The sequence below is a fragment of the Zootermopsis nevadensis genome, unplaced genomic scaffold (assembly GCF_977971745.1).
Source record: "Zootermopsis nevadensis isolate Lab colony 2312 unplaced genomic scaffold, Znev_1.0 Znev_ptg000001l, whole genome shotgun sequence".
Classification (NCBI taxonomy): domain Eukaryota; kingdom Metazoa; phylum Arthropoda; class Insecta; order Blattodea; family Termopsidae; genus Zootermopsis; species Zootermopsis nevadensis.
In genome coordinates this window covers 12,145,553-12,161,878 of record NW_028259133.1, presented here as the reverse complement: position 1 = coordinate 12,161,878, position 16,326 = coordinate 12,145,553, and the positions used below count along the sequence as shown (strand labels likewise).

Genomic DNA, 16,326 nt, shown 5'->3' with positions numbered 1-16,326 from the left:
GAAAAGAGATTTTGGAATGAACAGTAACTAAAAATATAAAAATATGAATGCAAAAACAAACAAAGAAAACACTTATTTTAGAATAGCAGACTGTAATGTAACAGATATTCACATATATAAATGTGGTACTTTTCATGAAGCTCACTACCATTAATTAGGCATTCAATGCATATTAATAAAATATATACCTTTATACAGAGAATCCTACGCAACTTAGAACCCACCTATTAGCATGCAATGGCTATGTTCTGCATTATGACTGAATTCCCAATAACTTCCCTGCTGCTGCAGTATGCTGTCATAGCAGGTTTCATTATAAGTTGGATATCCCAGATATACATAATCTGAGATATGTTGGGAATTCTTTGTTGGTCTGAAGCTGGTGTAGTTTAATGATCGACACTTTTAAAAACTACTGACTTGACACATGATGTAATATTCTAAACCCTCACATCTCCAACATTAAAATATGAGACCAATGTAAATGAGGGGTTCATGTAATGCAGGTATGGACATAACACTATTATTAAATAAAACTACCACTGATTCATATAAAACAGAAAAAATGCTTTATGAAGAACACATAAACCAAGAATAAAATGTAAATAAATCATATGGAACTATAATCCCACATGTTCCATTCAGTAAAAAACCAATTTACCTTGTGAACTACTCTGTTTACAGAATATGAAGATAACAATAGGAAAGAACTAAAATACAACCTTGCGTGCATAAAGAAACCAATATTTCAACTACCTCCAAAAAAAAATTCTACTTTATATTATCCCAATGTGTTACAGCCTTTCAGACTGGACTTTCTTTATTGTAGCAGGATTCAAGGAAAAACTGAACATTATCATAAATATTAACATAAGAAATTACTTAACACATTGTGATCATATGACAATGATATACTGCACAAATATTTAGAACTAAGATACAATAAAATATTTTAATTATTATAAAATTCAACTGCTATACTGAAAATGTATTTATTAAAACTGAGTCTGATCTTTGAGACAATAACATTATAAAATATTTTTATAGTGACTGCTGTATTTTTCTTGCAATAACAGTAACAAATGTTGATATTAAGATTGTTACTCCTGTAATTTTACTAGTGGTTGCACTGTCTTTTACACTTGCGTAACCACTACGATGATTATCAGACTTGAGCTTGGCACATGGTGTCATTTTACGCACAAAATTAAACATACTGTCAACAATATTTGCAGGAGTAGGTTCAGTGCATGTTTCCAGGGCCTTCACAACACATTTCTGCAGCTCTGTCATATCTCTGTGAAAAGGACAAACATTTCAAGCATCACATCACTGTGTGAACATGCTTACAGCTATTACTTAAAACAAAGACATTGACAATCAAAATCAAGTTATCTGATATCTGAATCAACTGTTACTTAAAAAAGAGTTATGAAACATCTAATTAGTACTTCATAAATTAAAATTAATGGACATGAAAAAATCCATACACTCAAACTCAAAGGAAGAGAAACATTTGTAATGAAGATAAAATTTGGTAGCAAGATCACATAATATATTCCTACACAGAAGTTATAATGTCAGAGTCAGCAATCATGTGAAAGTGAAAATCTTTCATGGAGAAATCCAATAGCAAAATAATGCATAATAAAAAATATGTGGAAAAATGCTGATAATCCTTTCCTAATTGTGTGCAGTAGAACTTACAGTACAGAAACCTCTTTGAATGTTAATCATGACTTGGGCCTTCTGGGACTGCACTTATATAAAATGTCAAGCATATCATACATATAGCAATAATGCATACTAGAAAAATGTTCTTTCTCCTTTTAATGACAACTGCACTGATATTTAAGATTCAGAGTATTTCAATTTGTAATTATCAGACACAAAGAAATCAGGTTTTTTATGTGTAACAATCTTCAAAACCCCACTAAGGTATACAATTACAAAACAAAAGTGTACAGTGAGATGCATAATTACATTGGATCTCAGTAGAACCCTGTTTCCTACACAGAAACATTGTAAGTGTGTATATGGAGAAAATTAAGAGCAGGTCTGACAGCATTTCATCATTAAGTGTGGCATCAGACTCTAAATAAAGTATAACTTAGGCAAATATGTTGTGAGGGTTAAGAAACTGGTTTAACTTGCCCAGGACAGAGTAAAATAACAGCCGCTGTTTATGCAATAATTAAGTTTTTGGTTCCATAAAAACAGGGTATTTATTGAGCAGCTGCATAACTATAATCTTTTCAAGGAAGACTCTGTGCCATGCAGTTAATTACTTAATTAAATCCAATTCATTTGATGATGAAAGTATAGGATCTTCACATAAAATTGCAATGGTAAAAGCTGTTTTAAGAGCCGAGTTACTTTACTGTATTTTTAATCTTCTCATTTTAACAATATAAAATCAAACATCACATTTCTTCGGATCCAATATTTACAAAAACAAATTTGCCTAACCTTGCTCCTTTGGTATGTGGTCTAAAGTAAGCTATTCCAAGAATATGTTATGACCATACAACATTCTACAGAACTTTAAAATGAATTAATATAACATCCTGGTCATAATGGAAGATGGGGAGTGAAATTTACCTGCACTGTTCTTCTTCAATGACCAGAGATGGCAAATTGTTGAGTGACAGTGGCTCTGTAGGTAAATTCCTAGAGATTGTTTTGTTGACACAACTCTGTATAGCTTCATTATTTGTTTTAAGACACTCTGGACCACCTTCAGCAATAAACACTATAGGACAAAAAGGACATCACAGCTAGTAAAGTATCATATTCCTTGCAAATACTATTATTACTTAAAAAAGGATGTGCTATGAAATAACACATTAAATCGCATGCACACAGGCAATCTCCCTCCCTCAAGCTTACAAGAACAGCAATCTCTTACGAAAATCCATGAGCAAGCACAGTTGAGTTTGAAGTGAAGCTGAAGGAACTGTGCAGCATTATAACACCACTGTATGTTACAAACTAAACATATGACCAGATAACAGGGTGAGTTAACAGAGACTGAAGGCAGGTTCAGTAAAATTTCAGTATAATGAATGTCATACTGGCACCATGTCCTCTCATGCAAACAAACACTGATATAATAAAATTTCAGTGTAAAATGGTAAAATTCTGTAATAAGTTTTCACTGAAATGGACTGACAAATTACTTACAAGCAATCCGGTCACCCTCTTTAAAACAGACAAACTTGATTATTGAATCAGTGATGTTCTGGATCAGGTATTTGCTCTCCTTCTCCTTTTCTTCAAGACATGGTTCAAGAGTGGCTGTGAAATTGGTGATACAATGCTTCAATTGTGGAGATTTTCTGCAATTAAATAAATTAAACAAATTAAAGTTTCTTTACACATACACACTTACTATCTTTTTTCTGGTGTTTTAAAAATGCCATAGTTTAATGACTGGTGTCACCTCACACTCAAAAGAAATGAAGAGAAAAAAGTATACTGACAACAGACAAATGAAGATAAGAATTCAGGTTCTTATGGCAGAAAGTATGAAGATGGCCGTCTTCTGGGGCGTTGTGCCATGTACTCTGGTAGAAGTTTACTGACATTTCATAGGTGCTTGCTGGCTCCGTCATCAGGATGAGCATCAAACACCTCTGAAATGTCCATAAACTTATACCAGGCTACATGGTGCAACAACCCAAAAGACAGCCATATTCTTAATGTAACAGTTTCAAAATTCTTAACCAAAGCACAAATTTATATTTGCAAATCACTCCAATTAGTAAGAGACCCATATCTTTAAACTGTTTGAAATACAAAATGAGACTAATGATTAAATTGCAAACATATTTATATTGGAGCACATCACACTGTATGGAGGAGCATATGCAAATCATGTTTCACATTCAAAAAAATATAATTCACACTTGTACAATGTGACGGGGGGCTTCGAATTTTTACATTTGAGAAAACACTTCAAATTTGCTTTCGTCTCTGTAAGATACTCAGGTGTGAAGTAATTATTATGACAGCAGAATGAGTGTTTCCCACTGTCTTATGCAAACATTCATGGTAACATGTTTAGGCAAAGAACTCCTGTTTGTATTCAGGAGTTCCTGTATTCAAATGTCAGCCTAAGAGACCTGCAATCCTGACTGGGATTTTGTGGTTTTCCTCCGTCCCTCCAGGCAAATGCTGTGATAATACCTTAAATTAGGTCATGATCGCTTTCTTCCAAATCACTATTCACTATCATCCTCATTTGACACCATATAGTATAAGCTATTGAAAAGGCATCTTTGAATAAACTATAAATGAATAAAAATACATGTCATAAAACCATAATTTGGCACTAGAAGCACTATTACTTTTAAAAAATATATAATTCACTTAAATTCCTTATTATTAGAGTGCTGCTTCAACAGCCAGAAGGCTAATTACAGATATAGCACAAGAGAGGGACACAAGAACACAATAATAATGTAATAATGTAAATAAAGACAACTAATTTAGGTGGAATGATAATCCAGTACCTCATCTCTATCCATATATTAAATCCCAAGTTCATTCATGCTATATACAATCTACCTGCAATATTTGCGAAATACAATATCCAGGTCACCAGAAGGTTTGGCCTTCTCCACCTCTGCTTGAAGCTCCGTTACATTTACAAGATTATTATAACATTCTAGTAGCTCCTCTTTCCCAGCCTGCAGCAACATAAAAGAAAAATGACTATAAAATAAAGAATCATGAAATAAATAAAACATATGAGTAATCACTGTAGGAGAACCACATTTTTACCAGGTACAAATCTCAAAAACACATTACTAAATTCAGGAGACATGTCTTGCCAACCAATTGTAAAGTACCTTATAAAATGTGTAATATATAGTTCCCAAAGCAGATGCAGTCCTCTTACTGTCTTAATTCTCTGGAATAATTTCCCCTCACTTTATTTCAGCTTTATGAAACCATCTTTTTTTAAAAGTAAACATAAAAATCCTGCTACATACAAAATGAAATGCCAGTAATGGTATGCACTGGACACATTCATAAATATGAAAATGTATTTTGATAACTTTTTATGCCAGTTAAAATTTTGGTTAAACTGTCCTTGTATTAAAAGTTACAGAAATGGTACAAGAACAAATTCATGAAATAAACAAGAAACAGGGAAATTATTGGGTGGGCCTGACACTGAAGCATCATCACAGTATTTTAAGGAAGTAGTCCCAAAGAAGTTCATACTGAATAATATGAAAGAGTAAGTCATTTTCAATATTACAGTATAACAATTTATCTTTATGGGAGAATAAAGAAAATGCTATCTTTTATCTTACAATTTAGTATTTCTCACAAACTACTGCCAAACAGAACAACAGAATAATTTTCCATCTACGTGAAAAGACAGGTCTATTCTTGCCTTACTCTTCACTTGACATCAAATAAAATGGATCAGATGATGGAGTAACAATAAATGCACAAGATGATGACAAATTTAATCTTAAAAAAACAGACTGTGAAGCTATGGCATGGAATGAAATGACTCACAATAGGATTTTGTGAAGATGGCAATGAACCTTCAGGTTAACAACAGAAAATCTCAACCTCATTAACTATCCACTGTTCAAGAAATATCCTGTACAATTAAGTTAAGTACTCTTGTTGCTTCTCTTTTACTCATCTGCATTAAACTGCATAATGGGTAACCCAGGGGTAGTTAGCTATCTTTCTTTTTAACTTCATGGAACCATGTTATTATCATAATGCTCCATTAAACAAAATGCTGCACTTCATTTAAAGTGCAAGACTACTACAAGGTTAAATCATAGATACATGATGCAGTCACAATGCATGGGCTGTTAGTGCAAATCCATTTTAATCTAAACTAGTCTATCCTTAAAATTTAAATGCAAAGTGAAAATATCAAACCCAAAAGTCTGAAGTCTGCCCCTGCATATTTCTACAAGTATTTAAGGATTTAAAAGTGTTGCTAACAATCTGAATATATTCAGTCCTTTTTAAATAATTTTAACATACAGAATGAATACTAAATGATTCTTCTAAAGATTCTTGTACATACCTGAGCAGCTTGGTAAGCCTCTGGATGTCCCAACTTCTTACACTTCTCTTCAAATATCTTCTCACCTTCCTCCACAGTTGGGACATGACTGATGTTGACAGGAAGATTGCTAGGCACTGACAAATTTCCTGGGAGGTTACCAAAGTTGAGATCTTGTAAATTTGGGGCTTGTGAAGACGAATCACCAATTTTTGCAAAGACCGTACTCCCTTGAAAAGAAATGAAGTCATTGTTATTAGTTAAGAAACCGTTAAAAAGATGTTACATGGAATAGTGAACTATCCAGAAGACAGAATAAGGTTAAGAGTAAAGGGAAAACCTCAGTGGACTAAAATATTTCTACTGTGGTCCAGTTCAGAAATGCAAATAAAACTGAAAGTAGTGCTTTGAGTTGCATTAATTTACTTTATTTGAAACTTATGCACAGTGATCAAAAAGTCAAGGAATCCATTTCGGACACATGTTCTATTTGCAAAAAAGTAAATTAGAATGAAATCAGAAAACAAAAACAATTTAATAGTAAGTGATGGAAATAGCTACAGCATTCAGCAGTGCATGCATTGACTCTTTTTCTCATGTTTGATATAATGGAACACTTTCTGTCCTACAAACTTTCTGCATCATGAAAACAGTTTACCTGAAAAGATACTGTCAATCTGTTTGGTATAGCAGAATCAGGAAATGTATCCCTAAACACATTCTGGCACGTTAAGTAGGAATAAGATTCCGGAAAGTATTTGACAATGAACACTTACTGCACTTGTGAAAAAGACACACTTGCACTTTGACTGCTGAGAGACAACTGACAGAGTTACAACACATGTGACCTGCATGGGCTATTATATAATTACAGCAAAATAGTGTGTTTATTGATCCAATCAAAATGTACTGAACTGTAACAATCAATAAATATTTTATAAAGAATTTATAATTAAAAGTTGACACACAGACTACATGTCATAAAAAAGTGTAATTATTACTGAAGAACCAGCACCACAGAAAAACGTGGCATTGAACCCAATTAATTTATCCAACTGAATATTAATTCAAGAACAATATAAATACTTTTTCATCAATGGAAAATATATTCTTATGGGGAAAATTAACTGATCTATATCAGAAGAATAAACTTCTTTCCAGAATTAGGAAATACCAGTATAAATTAAGAACTGAAATTCACATAAGATTACTGTTTTCAGAGATGATGTGCATGTAGTCTGGTAAAAATTTATGTTTCAGAAGTGGTTACTGCCTTCATCATCCGGAGACAGTAAACACCTCTGAAATGTTATCAATTTCTGCCAGACCAGATGGCATAACACCCCAGAAGACAGTCATCTAAATACTCATCATCATGAGAACCCAAAATCTGACATTCTGAAACTTCAGTCCTCTGCTTTTTCTCATATATATATCAATGATTTACTGCCAACCATTAACTATCAGTCTAAACCCATACCTTTTGCAGATAACATTAATATTATTATTATTTCACATTCAGAAATTGTTTCCAGATTTGCATGACAGATGTCTTTGCTAGCTTGAGCAAATGAATTAAAGCCAATAAATCCGCAATAAATTCTGACAAAGCAAATGTCATGAAAATTTCGTACTACAACAAAAATTATATTAATACATGTATAGGGAATGAGAATAAAAATAACTGAAGGAAAAAAGACAACAAAATTTCTTGGTCTGCAAACTGACAATAACTTCATTTGGGAAACATACATTCAATACATTATGCCTAAACTAAGCATGCTATGAGGGGACTGTCACATCACTGAATGAAAACAGAAACTTTAAAAGTAGTACACTTTGCTTACTTCCATTCAATCATGTCATATGGAATTATTTTCAAGGGAAACTCAAAAGACAGCAATAAAGTATCATTAGAGTAATGGTAGGCACTAAAGGGAGAGTGTCATGTAGGGAATTGTTTAGGAAATTTAATTTATTCCACTATCTTGCAAATTCTTGCTCTCATTATAATCATTTGTAGTGGACAAACAGAAAATTCTCAAACAAACCTAGATATCCACAATATAAGTAAAGATACATATATAACCTTCACAAACTTCACACCTTCACATCCCAAACACTAAATACAGTAAATATCAAAAAGGAGTTTATTACAATGAAATTAAGCTATTCACTAATCTTTGCCCACTATAAAAAGTCTGAATCATGATATAAAGAAGTTTAAGCCAGCACTAAAAGAGTATCTCCTATTTCACTCCTCCTCAACCAAAAATTCTCAGCCATTATAATCACATGTAAGCAACAGTGGTTATGCCTTCTTGTATAATTGTTTTTGTGGTAATACTGCAGCTCACCGTCATAACTATGTAATCTATATCTGCATTATAAACAAGCAATGTATCTGTGCTATGACATGTACTACACCCCTGGCTTGGGCCTATGAAGGATCTATAAAATGTAAATAAATTCTATTCTATTTACATGACATAGGCTCAAGGAGAATGGGCTACCATGATATAACATTGAATACAAAGACACCTGGTCAATTAAGAAACCAATAAATATGTAATTTTACATAGCTTTATAAATATAACAATATCACAAAATAAGTACATTACACATATTAACATGTGCAAAATTTTAATAAAACCAAATTTGAATGCAAACTTCTGCTAAGACTTCTTATAAACATTTTTTTGCAAGTTCAGCGTGGACAACCAAGCACCCCTAAAATTCTGGTAAACAACTACTAGACTATATGGTACTACATTCCAGAATACAGTCATCTTCAAACTAGTTAGTTGCTGTGGAAAATTATATATAGTCCAGCATAAATTAACCCACTGAGCAGCAGCGGTCTGCAGACCACCAGTTGTGAACACTGTAACAGATCATGTCAAATGAACAAAGTGACATAGACTGTACTTTGCCTTGCTTAGGCAAACAAATCACACTACGTAGATAAGTCAAGATTAGCATTATAAAAAATACATGGATATTCTGTATAGGAAACTCACTTTAAGTCTGTTTTCCTACTCTGCTTAAATTTCATATTACAATGCCATGTAGCTAGAACCAGTCATAATAAATGTGATTTTATATTCACAGCACAAACCACACTAACAGTTATAGTCCATTCTAAGTATTTATTAAGCTTGGTTGGTATGGCAATGGTCACGGAACACCCTAGCGGTATTGGGTGGTGACCATATAATTCAAAATATGAAGGTCAATTACAAAGATCAAAGATGTCAGTGTCTTCACAAATGCTGAATTGGGAGGTATATAATCACCAACATAGATTGGTGCAGAGAAACTGAGAAGTGAGTTCAGGTTCTCCTGTTAACAAGTACAAGTCTTCTGGGTTATTGAACCATGTACTCTAGTAGAAGTTTATTGACATTCAGGAGGTGCTTACTGCCTCAGCCATTCGGGCATTGCCCTGATGACAGAGGCAGTAATCAGCACTTCAAACAGTCATCTTCAATTAGGTAGGTCTTCTCCAGCATATACGAGGTGCGATCGGAAAGTTTCTAGACTGCGCCTATAAAAACCCGTACACTTATCTCAGGTATTAAATTCATCCATCACCCTCGAAGTAGTTCCCCTGGGAGTGAACACAACGATCCCAGCGCCGCTGCCAAGCCTGGAAGCATCCCTGGAAATCTTTCTTTGTCAGCCTGTCAAGCACCATCTGCGATTCTGCCTGAATCTCTTCTATCGTCTCAAATCTCCTTCCCTTTAGCTGAATTTTCATCTTTGGGAAGAGGAAGAAGTCACACGGAGCTAAATCCGGCGAACAAGGAGGGTGCGGGATGACGGCCATGGTGTTTGAGGCCAAAAACTGCCGAACTTTGAGGGCGGTGTGCGCTGGCGCGTTGTCATGATGCGTCGCATGTGGAGTTCTTCCTTTAGAATCAGCTGACAGGTCCCATAGCCTATCCCAACAATGTCGCACAAATCGTTGATGGTACGACGTCGATCTTCGTGAATGGCCTGCCGAATCTTCGTAACATTTTCGGGCGTTGTGCTCGAAGATGGTCGTCCAGAACGCTCGTCATCATCGACAGAGGTTCGGCCATTTTTAAAACGTGAATGCCACACAAAAGTTTGTGCACGACCCATTGCGGACTCCACAAATGCTTACTTTAGCATTTCATAGATTTCCGTAGCCGTTTTGGCGAGTCTTTGGCAAAATTTGATGCACACGCCATTCCGAAATCGCAGGAGGGTTGGTGTAATGCACTACCAAAACGCCCGTAACTAAGAAACAAATGCTAATTCGATGATGCCGGCTGGCACACTGATTCACTATGAATGTAGGCCGCACCCCCTAAAGGCAGAAGCTCGTACTACATCCGGTTCGCCCTCTATTGACACAGTCTGGAAACTTTCCGATCGCACCTCGTATGACCCCATCACAAATGCAACAGCTGATCATAAACCTGGGATCTCCTGATAAATATGTCTTTACTAAAATGCCAGAGGTTTTCATACTTTTATTTTAGATTTTTATGACAGATAAATTATGAAAATAGTTTGTGAACCTATAACATAATCAGCTCTGTATCCAAAAGATTTTCTATAAAATGCCTTAAGTGTACATGATATGGGGTATCTGTCTCTATGAAGGAAATTATCTTCTTAATGAGAAGAAACTTCAGAATGCCACCACACTTTTGTTAGTACAGAAATAAGACCTTACCGATCAATAACTAAGTAAGGTATATTAAATGACTTAGAGATATAATAAGGATTTATTGAGGAACAAAGTTACAAGTTTATTGATAAATTATAAATGAAGAGTGGGTGAAGAACATTAACCATACAGTGAACTGTGGTGCGTAATCATTCAAGTATATTACATGAAGTCAATGTTCTCAGGTTCTAGATGAAGCTGTTGTAAGTTATACATCTGAATTACCAAAAATTGCCCACTGTGATGAATATATTATTTATTTATAGTTTATTTAAGTACATTTTTTCAGTAGCTCAAACTATATAGCATCAAATCAAAGAATAATAGTGATTATTTTTTGGGAAGGATGTGAAAGGAAGTGGTCATGACCTAATTTTAGGTACTATCCCAGCATTTGTCTGGAGAGACTGAGGAAAACCACAAACACCTCAGTCAGGATAGCGGTTTCCTGGCCAACATTTGAACCCAGGACTTCCCAAATATGAAGCAAGCATTTTAACCACTTGACCACGACATTCAGTTGTACTGAATAAAGTATGGCAGTTCTAATTCATGTTCTTCATTACAGTAAGACCAAACTCTGAAATCTAAGAATTCTAAGTCATAACTGGATAAAGTCTGTGAGTCCAAAATCCTCCATGACCACTCACTGACTGTTAGAATCACATGACATAACAAAATTTAAAACATTAAACAACCTTTCCACACAGTACCTGATAAATTTGCTATTGGCACCTATAACTCAACATCCTGCCAGTGATCAACAATGACACGATGCTAGATGTACAAAATTGTATCATTTTAAACACTGCCTACCCTACATCTACATCACTGTGATAATTCTTAACACACTAGCCAGTAAGTGAATACCATGGAAAAATGAAATTTACAGAACATAAAACTGCAAAATCCCATAAAATGCATAATATTTATATGAATTTCATGAAGCCAGAAGAAATTAATATAAAAATATATAATAAAGTCAAAGATATGACTGATTCTTACTGTAGTTTCAAATGTGAATACCATTATTGACCAATAATTACCTTCTACCAGTATGTTACATACGTTACTGTTCCTGTTAAAAAGGAATTGCTGCTAACGAGCCCATCCTCCATATGATACAACTGGATGTAACACAATGATGGAATAATACTAAGAGGGAGAAACTGAAGAACTAGGAAAAAGAAGCCTACACTAACACCACTCTGTCCACCATAAATTCCACATTGAGTACCCTGCACATGAGCCTGAGGCTTATCATAAGAAGCCCATATGACTGTCTGAGTTATAGCACAACCATGCTGATTAATAAAGATACTTCACAGGTGCATATACTGCCTGATAATAAACAGCATGTACAGACAAATATCAGAAGGCTTTCTAACTGTCATTACAATCATCATTAATGGAAATTACTGAACTCATGTTTCTTCAAAATGCCAATAAATAAGCATAAACATATTTCTTACGCTGCCATCAGGGTAGCTCAGTGAATAGATACAGATAGGACAACCAGGGTTTGATCCCCGACAGAGGCAGAGGATTTTTCCTTTGGCCTCTGTGTCCAGACTGGCTCTGCAGCCCACCCAGCCTCTTGTTCAATGGGTACTGGGGTCCTTTCCCAGGGGTAAAGTGTAGCTGGGGCGTGACAATGACCACTCAACTCCAACTAGTGGCATATAGTGGGACAGCTTTCTACCATCCACAGAGCACATTTCAATTGAAAAATGTTTTAGATTTCTCCATTAAAAGTCCACTTGCTTCTCTCACCACAGTTTCATATTTGTCAAGTTCATGATACCTCAAAAGGTTTGTGATTTTCATCAATCCCTTCATGCAGAACAGATTTTAGCCTATCTTAAAACAATTCACTGCAATCATGATGCATATGAAATACATTTTCACTCTCCAAAATAAATATCGAAAGTATAAACTTCTGGAGTGTCTAACATGGCTTTTTGTTTCACTCTCTTTTTTAACATGAGGAAGAAGAAGAAAGGCATATGCCACAAAGCCTACGCCATGAAATAAAAGAGAGGCTGTGTTAAGGAATTCAGACATGAATAAGCGAAAGAATTAGGCAGATGGAGTTAGGTAGGCTAGACCGATGTATGTTAATACAATAACTGTAACTGAAACCTGAAACAGTCAGATATAGTAGCAAGCTGTAACCTGAACTGAACTCACATTGGAATTTTAATGGTTTCTGTGATCCTATAAGCAATAGGTATTACTGCTATTTTTAGCATTGCCTCCTTGGCAAAGGTTAAGCTATATTGCATTCTGAAACTAGTAAAATAAAATCTAAATTTTGATCCTAATATGTAAGAAATTGGATTATTCCATACCATGTTGACATGTATTAAGTGCCTTTGTGGAAACACAAGCCACTGTGAGGTAAAAACTAGAAAATATACAGAAAATTCGCAGCTGAAATAACCACAGGGCTTAATACAAAATTAAAACTGTATTCGTCATATTTAAAAGGCAGGTAATTCGAGCAGATTTTCATGTAGTTTTAATGATGTTTATTCGACAGCTGAAAGTTGTTTATTCGAGCTTACTACTGAATATTGTTTTATATTTGAACTTCAGAAGTTACTGCTGAGAATGATACTGGCAACTGATATCTGTCACTATGAGCTTAAAAATGTATGTGTGAAGTATAGTATCACAAGTAACGAGTAATCTTGTGCAATCTTACCAATCAGTACTATTGCAGAAATTACACTCAACTTCATTGTCACTGAATATATTAAAACTTCCTCAACAAGATTCACTTAAAGATTCCTTACAAGACTGATCTTAAATAGAGTAGACAGAATCAAATTTTTATAAACAGAAATAATTTTCAATGCGTCTTCTTATAATAATAATGAACAAAACACAACGTAGGCTGTTCAAGTAACAAAACTACACACGTTCACAATACACACACTTCAAACACTCGAACACCGCGCTCATAACACAAGCTGTTCACCTCAGTGTCTACTCAGCACTGATATTAAATTTTCCTGCGTCATACCAGCACTTGCCTTTCTTCTAGTTTCTCTAGAGGTTGATTTCGTACGTTTCATAATACCTGAATCTTATTGGTCAGAAATTCGAACGAATTGGCGCCAAATAATCACGCGAATTAATTTATATTACAAAAGTGTACAATAAAGTAGCAACATATTAAACACGTAAAAATCAAAAGTTACAGAGTATTTCTTTCATTATAAATGCGTATTACTTAATACAAGATAATCACACAGATGTTCACTGAAGTGAAGTGTGAAACGATCAATAGACGAGAATAATTGCAATCGAATGATTCTCGAAAACTGTTGCCATCTAGTGGTGTACGTCTAAAGGTAGGTGTACCAACTGATCTAATTTGTAACGAACGTGTGGAATGTATGTTGTAATGACTTCCAGAGCAAAGGTTAAGTAAGCATCGCTGACGTATCTTATTGAATAATGATAAAATAATGAACTGTGAATGAGGACCGTTGAGATGCAAAGCAAAGGCCACCTTTAGTAATTATGTTAAATTTTCTATAAAACTGAGGGCGATCGAATGATGTTGTTGGGCGAAAAGTGTTTAATCCAGAATATTATTAGTACTTTCCTCTGAAAATATATTCCATTGATTGCTGTTTTCTTCTCTTTTTAGATCAATACTTTTATTAAATTGTCATAAACGAAGGTCAGTTACCCTTAACGTTTCTGGCTGTAAATCCATTGGAGGAAGGCAGGAGGCCTACGTCAAAGAAGAGGTATAATAGGATGCAACTGAGTCACTTCAATAATCATCTCTTCTCCATTTAGACACTGCATAACCTATGTATTTGAAACATTTTCGTTAAATGTGTTAAGAATAAATAGATGAATATATCAAGCAATAACCACCTATTTAAAAATGTTTGCATCAATACTAAAAGTGCATCTTGTACTTTATGTGCTTATAAAATAAGTAGACCATAACTACAAAAATCAGCTACAAGAATTAGGGAACTATATTAATGTGGGAATAAAAAGTACGACTAGAATTTCAGGGTGGGAACATGTGATAAAAAAGTAATAATCAGAAGTCGCAGAATACTACAAAAAGATATAAATTGTATTATTAGTGAATTTTTGTGTTAATGTAGTAGACTCTATTGTTGACACAAATTTTCAGCAATGCGGTGGGCAGTAATAATATTCAAAGAAAAATGCATCAAGTAATGCAGTTCTAGTTTATCTGCGCCCTGTTTTGTGTCATCTGCATTAAAATAATTCCAGGGAGCAAAGTTCTTGAAGAACTACCAACTTACATTCGTCATTTGTACCATTAGCCAGATAAATGCAGTCCACATCGTCACACTCTATTTCTCTAAGATCGATTTTAATCGCTCGAATGAACCTTGTCTCTATACCTAGGTCGATAAAATTATACGGGCGCAATTAAGTCTCGTAGTTATCCACAAAACTAATGGGTAAGGAAGTTTTACAAGTAGGCTACTTCTTCTTCTTCCGTTTCATGGACTGAGTAGAAAATCCCATTTCAGGGCTCCAGGAATCGCTCCCTCTGTATTTTCTTTCGTTGCTCGTAATGCTAATTAATTTAGGTCGGATTAGACTACATAATAACATATAAAACAATGTGAGTGATAACAATAACGACTGACTGTAAGGATATATGTGATGAAGGAATTCATTACCGAAACGCTAAGGTTTATTTTACCGGTAAGGTGAGCATGGGATAAATAAAAGTTGTGTAAAATATTACTGATAACCTAAGAAATCAAAGTGAAACTACGATCTCTCGCCATTGCGTCCAAAGACCCATTGTTCCAGAACAGTGCATTTTATTGAAAAGTGTGACAAGTAGCTTCCAAAAACTCATGGCTGAACACAATCAGTATTAACATCGAGATTGGAGTATTTATTTATGGAACCGTTAAAACACATCAGTCAAAAATTAAAATGTTAAAAATGTCTCATAAATATGTCAAAACACAAAGCAATCTCACCGGAAGCTTTACATCAATTGTATGAACATCAGGTTATTTTGAAGATTTTTATTTCGTGTGATATGACAGGCAAGGTTAAGGAAATTCTTTGTGTTATCCAGATTTACGGGGAAGATGATATGAAAACTACATTCGAAATCAGTCACAGGACGTTCTCATTTCATCAAGAAATTTCTCGTAACTTATCTGAACCGGAAGGTTTATTACCACATTTACAACAGCCCGTCACCGGGCCTTATCCTAGGGCAGAAAATTCCAATTCAGTCCACATCTCAACACACAATTTGTTCAACATCCAATAACCCTCTCATCTACTTTTAGACACTTAACTATTATTATTTGTTCTTCTTCATATGACATTGATCATCCGAGACAATTGAGCTTGTATTATTTTACTGTCTGTGAATATTCTACTTGTAATGGCTTCCGACCATAGTCTCAATGTTTTTAATTTTAGGCTGACGCTGTCATCCCATTTTTGCCGATGAATGTATTCACCTTATGAGATGATTTCTTATAATTATTCTTCTGAATTTGACATTAGGCTATTATTTATTGAACATGTAATTTATAGT

General features: G+C 34.6%; 1 protein-coding gene and 1 long non-coding RNA gene across 3 annotated transcripts; one reads left to right on the top strand and one right to left on the bottom strand.

Moving 5' to 3' along the window:
• Window positions 1-546: 546 nt before the first annotated feature.
• Window positions 547-13,789, bottom strand: LOC110829929 (27 kDa hemolymph protein-like). 2 transcript variants are annotated; one of them, XM_022064160.2, is made up of 6 exons: window positions 13,456-13,789; window positions 6,068-6,276; window positions 4,570-4,691; window positions 3,184-3,338; window positions 2,602-2,752; window positions 547-1,297 (listed from the first exon to the last, which is right to left on the bottom strand). In XM_022064160.2, exons 1-6 carry the CDS (start codon window positions 13,490-13,492, stop codon window positions 1,042-1,044), a joined length of 930 nt encoding a protein of 309 aa, XP_021919852.1. In that variant the 5' UTR covers window positions 13,493-13,789; the 3' UTR covers window positions 547-1,041. The 2 variants fall into 2 exon arrangements, with proteins under 2 accessions (XP_021919852.1, XP_087199143.1); XM_087343017.1 differs by lacking the exon at window positions 13,456-13,789 and adding an exon at window positions 6,823-6,922.
• Window positions 13,790-13,967: 178 nt separating this feature from the next.
• LOC147875195 (uncharacterized) lies at window positions 13,968-14,641 on the top strand. Its single transcript, XR_015533672.1, has 2 exons — window positions 13,968-14,107; window positions 14,410-14,641. It is a non-coding gene; the product is annotated as an uncharacterized LOC147875195 (long non-coding RNA).
• The last annotated feature ends 1,685 nt before the right edge of the window (window positions 14,642-16,326 follow it).